Source organism: Neomonachus schauinslandi, chromosome X, assembly GCF_002201575.2.
Source record: "Neomonachus schauinslandi chromosome X, ASM220157v2, whole genome shotgun sequence".
In the NCBI taxonomy this organism is placed as follows: domain Eukaryota; kingdom Metazoa; phylum Chordata; class Mammalia; order Carnivora; family Phocidae; genus Neomonachus; species Neomonachus schauinslandi.
Window position 1 is genome coordinate 45,392,897 of NC_058419.1, and position 7,426 is coordinate 45,400,322.

At 38.9% G+C, this 7,426-nt stretch overlaps 1 protein-coding gene across 1 annotated transcript; it reads left to right on the forward strand.

Annotated features, from left to right (window-relative positions):
• Positions 1-2,175: 2,175 nt before the first annotated feature.
• TCP11X2 (t-complex 11 family, X-linked 2) lies at positions 2,176-7,108 on the forward strand. The gene is given in 8 exon segments (XM_021685458.1): positions 2,176-2,271; positions 3,364-3,554; positions 4,297-4,433; positions 4,659-4,788; positions 4,790-4,868; positions 4,964-5,145; positions 5,894-6,057; positions 6,876-7,108. Coding segments are annotated over 8 exon segments (1,212 nt in total).
• The last annotated feature ends 318 nt before the right edge of the window (positions 7,109-7,426 follow it).

The following is a 7,426-nucleotide window of genomic DNA, read 5'->3' on the forward strand; positions in this document are numbered from 1 at the left end:
CCTCTAGAACCCTGTTTGTTTTTCAGAGTCCATCGTCTCTCATGGTTCGTCTACCCCTCCGATTTCCCCCGCTTCATTCTTCTAGGGGTTCTATTTCTAAAACACTTTGCTCTGTCAGTGTTTCTTTTGATCTTCACACTTCTTAGTTTTTGTTTACCTGTTGCCAACAGGTACTCATGCCAGGCACAGCTTCTCCAAAGGAGGTTTTCACCAAAAGACAAATTTCCTAGCATATTCCTCACTGCCTTTACTATCCTTGAAACCCAAGTTAGATTTTTTTTTTTCTGCCGGCTAAGGTGCAGAGAAAGTGAAACTAGGAGAGTGAAGATCTGTTAAAGTGGCTGAGGGTTGTGGTGTGATGAGGGGTGGGTAAATGAAACAGAAGGAATAATACTATTTAGAGCTTGATTTTCATTGTTCAGTTATTAACAGCCTTATTCTAGTGTAGCAATGCAAAAAGTATAACAAAAACAAAGTGAAATAGAATGTGGGGTTATCTATTTTGTATAGATATTGATTATTGGTTTTACCTTTGGTCTTATAAAATAACACTAATTATAGTTATAGATCCTAAGGAAAATCTCGTTTTCAGATATTTATACAACATTTATTGAGTACTTACTAGGTGTAAGGAACAATGCTGAATGCTGGGAACATATAGGTGATTAAGATGTTACCTTTACAGTCAAGAGGCTTCTGTAGGGGAGATAGTCAAATAGTAGATAGCTACTGTGCAATGATAAGTTCTCCCATCTAGTATATGGAGTTCTATGTTTGTGTTCAGCTGCCCTAGGAGAGTCAAGAAAGACTTTCCTGAAAAGGACACATGAGTTTGGAGTATAAATGGGTACTTTTCAGGGGGCCCAGGGGTGGGGGATGGGGAAGGATTCTCCTGGAACTGGAAATGACATGTCACAGACATAGACTGGTGAAAGACATTATATATTCATTATAAGTAGGTTGTTATTGTTGGAGCAGAGTGTTAGAAGGAGGAAGGCAATAAGGTAGGAGAAGTTGCAGAAAATGATCATAAAGGGTCTTAGAGGCCATGTATCCTGCTGGTGATAGGGAGCCCAGGGAAGACTTTAAATGAGCATGCCATCATGACCAGATGTATATCTTAGAAAAATCATTGATTTTAGCAAGAGTATGTGGCATTGTGCGAGTAAGACTTTGTTGGGGCAGGAAGACCATTTAATAGACTATTGCAATAGTCCAGGTAGGAAATGATAGTAGATGGGGATGGATTCCAGAGATATTTAGGAAGCAAAATCTCTGGAATTGGATGAACAAGTAGACAAAATGGTTGAGGGGAAAGTAATTTAGAAGGACTCCAGTACACACCAGAGTTATGTGTGTATATCTCACAAGTGGAATTGGTGTGTTGGAAGATGAACTTTAACTTTTTTACTCATTTATCTTTGTATTGCTTGTATAAGTTTTAACAAAATCATGCATTATTTTTGTATTTTTTTGAGGGAAAAGGGCTAAGTTTTCTGGTTTGCAGAAACAAGGAACAGGTTTGAATGGGGAAGATAATGAGTTCAATTTTTAGCTTGCTTAGTTTGAGGTGTACCTAAGACTTTCAAGTGTTATCAAGGAGGAATTTTTTTCTTGGATTTCAAAATGGAAAGAAAAAGAACATCTAATTCAAACTATAAGTCTATGGATATAGAAACTGAGGCACACAGCACTCTACCAATGAAAACCATTCTCCCCAAAGGTAACCAGTATTCTGATTATTAACACCACAGATTATTTTGCCTGTTTTTGAGGTTCTTGTATATGGAAGCATATAATATATATTCTTTTTTGTCTGGAAAAAAAGAAACTAAGGCACACACTTAGGTTTGATGCAGAACCAGGGCTAGAACTCAAGGGTTCAACCCCTACCTAGTTCATGGTTCTTCCTACAGCAGGATGAGAGCTTCTCTGGAACCTTGAGGTACCCTCCTGAGAGGATTTGGCTAACATGTTTGCATTCAACACTAAACTTAGTTTATTCACTCAAGAGCTAAATATAGCTCTTGGCCTGGCAATTTAATGATCTTTCATGATCCTAAATGCTATTTGGGATTTAGGAAAGTATGATCCTAATTATGATCAGTTCTCTGGGTAAAGAGCAATTTGCTCATTTAACATTTTTACAGTTTGGAAGGCAGATTCATGGAGACAATGTACAATGCTTTTTGGGACCATCTGAAAGAGCAGCTATTGAGTACTCCCCCTGACTTCACTTGTGCTCTTGAACTTTTAAAAGAAGTTAAGGAGGTGAGTAACCAACCTCCCATTTGTGGATGTTAAGTTCCTGGGCATACCAAATCTTTGGATTGCTGATGGCTATCAATATCCTAAATTGCGTATTGCCTCTCTGAACATGGTTCATTACTTAAATAGACCATCTAGAGAAGCTTTTTTTTTTTTTTTGCATGATATGAAGCTTGAAGGTTGGCATCTTGCTATAATGGCACAGTATGTCATTCAATTAAAAAGATTTTCACTGAACCCTCACTATGTTTTGTTTTTCAGAAACATATATGTGAATAAAAGAGCTCTTGCCCACAAGGAACTTATACTTTTGAGTCAAAAGGCTATTTCAAGTGACCCTTAATGGTTCCTTTGCTTATTTTATCTTTGACCTTTGAAGTCAAATAATCTAAAAATGTCTTTATTCCTTTTTTTATTATGTTATGTTAATCATCATACATTACATCATTAGTTTTTGATGTAGTGTTCCATGATTCATTGTTTGCATATAACACCCAGTGCTCCATGCAGTACGTGCTCTCTTTAATACCCATCACCAGGCTAACCCATCCCCCACCCCCTTCCCCTCTAGAACCCTCAGTTTGTTTCTCAGAGTCCATAGTCTCCCATGGTTCGTCTCCCCCTCCGATTTCCCCCCCTTCATTTTTCCCTTCCTGCTATCTTCTTTTTTTTTTTTTTTAACATCTCAGGAAACAAACTGAGGGCTGCTAAAAATGTCTTTATTCCTTATTAAGAGTGCTTCAATCATCTTGTGGTGGTGTGTATTTTATATATTTTATATCCTGCACTTATTTTTATCACACTCTTATTTTTATTCATATTTTAATATCCTTACGATCAGGATATTATATGGCACTACTGTTATTACTGATACCAGTGAAGCCTTGAACTATAATTGGCCCCTAAACAGAAAGAAATAATATTCTTCTATAAGAAATTTAGAGACCTATTTTCAAGACTTCCAAAAGACATAGGCTAGGATGTCTTTGTTTTAAGAAGGTTGTTCATTGGAGAGTGTTTGGGTTTCTAAACAATTTGGCTCCATTGATTTTCTTTTCTGGGCAGATCTTGTTATCACTGCTATTACCACACTAGAACCGCCTAAGAAATGAGATTGAAGAAGCTCTGGACATGGATCTCCTTGAGCAGGAAGCAGAACATGGGGCCCTGGATGTCCCTCATCTCTCTAACTACATTCTCAATTTGATGACCCTGCTATGTGCACCAGTCCGTGATGAAGCAGTGCAGAAACTAGAAAGCATGACAGATCCTGTGCAGTTACTAAAGTAAGAAACTAAATGTACTGTCCCTGAAATCTGCCTTAGACAACTATGCCAGAAAACTCTGGCCCTGATACTGTGTTAAAGCTCCTGCCTTATCTAGCTCTTCTATCCTGAAGAATTGACTAATACCTTTTATTTTCCTCCCTAAACTATTGGCTTTTATTTTCCAAGGATAGTCTCCCAAGGCCTTTTTGGTGATCTTTAGATCATTTGTACCCCTTATAAAAAATGATGCTCAGACAGAGTACAATAAGTCTTTCTTCTAGAGATTTCAAATAGCCCTTTCTCAGATGTTTTCCTATGTATCCTAACTTACACCCCATGAGGGGACAAAAATGAAGATTATCCCTGTTTCACAGCTAGGAGAATCAAGACCCAGAAAGGTAAACTGATATGCCCAATGAGTTAGAAATTCAATCACCATCATTCCAACTCCTCACAGATAGTTGTTAGGTCATTTTCCTTCCACTGAATACTCTTTCTGAGAAGATAGTGGCTATGTTGGAAAGAGTTCTAGATTGGTAACTAAAAGGACAGAAGACATCCTTACCTCTGACAACAACTCACTCTGTGGCCTTGAGTCCCTAACTCCAGTGTTTTTATTTGTAAATTAAAGTTGAATTGTTGTTTTTAAGGCCCACTGTAATTCTAAAATGCTGTGATTTTAAGACTCCTTGCTTGAGTTCCACCCCTCCACACTAGATTTCCTTTCATAGTGTAAATATTTTATTTCTCCTTATGACAGGGGTAACTTCCATGTTCTGGGACTGATGAAAATGGACATGGTGAACTATACTACCCAGAGCCTTCGACCCTACCTGCAGGAACATTCTGTCCAGTATGAACAAGCTAAATTCCAGGAACTCCTTGACAAGCAGCCCGGTATGTTTAAAATTTAAGTGCAGGAGAGGGAGATTCGACCTTGGGTTTGCCTTCTTACAACGACAAAATATTTTCTAATTTTTGAATAAAAGTTTATTTTCTGGGTAAAGGGTAGGGAAAAATATTTCTATAAGACAGAAGGTCCTACAAAATAATATTTATTGACCAAGAGTATATCTTAAAACTTTAGCCTTTAACCCTCATATATTCCCTTTTATGTCATAGTTCTCCTTGATTGCACCACAAAATGGCTAACCAAAGCAGCAACAGACCTCACTATGTGATCTCCAAGTTCTTTTGGCTTTCCCAGCTCTTCCAGCTTGGCCAGTTCACCTCCAAATTGGGCAGCTAACAATCCCCAATCCCACAGTGGTGCTATACCAGGGTTACCTGAACCTTCTTCTCTGGGATCCTGACAATGACAAGTTCCCTGAGGTAGGAATGTGTGTTAGAGCATTGCCCTTTTGTTTTGTATTTAACATCTCTACTAGAACCCTCCTCTCCTGACCCAGTCTTCCCTGTTTCAAAAGACTCTGCTGATGGACAGAATCCGGCTACAGGAGATGGAGTCCCAATTGCACCAGTTAGCCATCCTGGCCTCAGTCTTGCTAGTAGCCAGAAGTTTCTCTGGTAATGTTTTATTCAGCTCACCTGAATTTGTGGATAAACTGAAATGCATAACCAACGCCCTGGCAGAGGAATTTAACTCTGGGTAAGCTTCATAGACAGATCTTTTTTAGAGTTGAATATAATATGTGGTTTGGGGGACATAGGCAGATAATATAATTATTGTTTTTTTATCATCACAAACCATAAAAAAGACCTTGGGAACCACCTGCAAAGATTGTTGGTGTCTTGATAAATTATATTGAGGCTTGGGATAGAGAAAAATTAAACTTGTTCCCAAGAGGAGAGTGTGGAGGCTAGTTTGCTACAAAGGATTCATTCTTGTGTTTTCTAAAAATGAGTCATATATTTGAATGGGTGACACTGGATTTGTGTATGTATATCCAGAAGTTTATCAGTTGATCATTAATACTGATTGATCATCACTGCATATCGGGCACCACAACCAAAATAAAAAGAGGAATTAGAAGTTTAGGTCTCTTAACATATTTATAATTTAACTGGTGAAATAGGAAAAACACAACTATGGAAAATCCCCAAGAAAATCTTAAAACAAGATTTAATAAAATTTATGGAACTAAAGAATATGAGTGGGTCCATTGATACCCTTGTCCAATTTATCTTGGTTTTTTTTTTTTTTTTTGAAGTCTAAGTCTAAGTCTGTATGTATGAATTTGTTGTCACCTTGAGGGTAACAATGAAGGTTTTTAATCTGTACATGGTGTACTGCTGTCTACTAGTGGTGGGAGCTTGGAGTGGACTGGTCTTCTGTTAGGGGCTCTCTGGGCTTTGACCCTATGCCAGGGCTATTCTGCTTTCTGTCCATTACCTAGGCCTCAAGAGACTATGGTGAGTGTGAGTGAACAAGTGTCCCGGGAAATCCATCAAGGACTCAAAGATATGGACCTTACTGTCCTGAGTGCTGAAAACACAGCATCTCTTATAGGCCAACTCCAGAATATCGCCAAGAAGGAGAACTGTGTTCATAACATCATTGGTAAGAGTCCCATAGTAGTGTTAAGGAGGGGTGTCAAGAATGTGGAGGGTGAGGAGGTAGACTCAACCTTGGAAGCGAGTTACTGAACCATTTATAAATGGAAAAGCATGATCATTGGGAAAGTCTTTTGGCTTTAGTTTTTTCATCTATAATATGCAGGGTTGAAATAGATCTCTTTCAGTTTGAAGAGTGAATGCATAGTTTTAAGGTGGACCTGCCGTTAAGGTATGTAATTTGCAGGTGTGAAGTACTGTCCCCTCAACCTTACAAAGTCATCCCCAGTAATTTTCTAGCTATAGTCCAAGATCTATGACGGGAAACCCTTTGCTTTAAAAGTTACTGCGTGGGCTTCTACTCCCCTCCAAGGAATTGATACTGACAGGTTGTAAGACATATTCCATGCTGGAAAGGAAGCAGTGAACTTGGCCAGCTTGCTTCTAACTTTTGCATCTTAACAGTTTGATTTGGATGTGTGGGCAGTGGTTACAATGTATGCCCTTTTAATTTCAGATACAATATCTGGGATCCTCTTGTTAGGTCAGTACATGCCAGGAGCTCACTTAAAACCACACAATCTTATAAACAGCCAGAAATTTGCTAGCTCAACATCTTTTGATCATGCATTGTTTTTGTGAACTTGGTAGCATTTCTCCTCCAAAATGAAGCAGACAAATCTCATTTATACAGTTTATCCAGATGAATGGGTAGGTCAGTGAATATCTTAGTTAACTTTGGTGAGCAGAGAGTACAAGGGCATTGTGAATTTCTTCTGAAACCTCTTAGATCTTTCCCTTTTCCTTGTTTTTCCTTGCTCACAGATCAGCAAATCCGTTTGTTTCTCAAATGTTGTTTGGTTCATGGCATGCAGGAGTCTCTGCGAGACTTCCCTGGAGGCCTTAGTCTCATCAAAGGGGAATTGACAGAACTAGGCTGGAAGTTTTTCAATTTGATGCATCACAATCAGCAGGTATTTAACCCCTACAATGCTGAAATCCTAAAAAATATCATCCCTCCAGCTCAGGCACAAGAAAAAGAAGTGGAGTCTTTCTGATAATGCTGGACCGCATACATGGCAACAGGGACCCAAGAGAGAGGGTTCAGCATGTTCCTGGGATGACATCACCTGTGGCCAGCAGAGTAGCTAGTCCTCTTCCTCACTACAGCCAGGACACAGAGATGCAGGATTCAAAAAAGTAACACCAACTGGTTCAACCTCCTTTATTAATAAACTTCCAAGCTGCAAGAAAACATCGGTTCCTTCTGTGTTGCAACTGAATCCAGGTTCTGTGTCCTTATCTTCTAACTATCTGAGAGTCAGTGGACCCTCAGTTTTCCTTTCACTGACTGATCATTCTTCAGTATGCTGGTG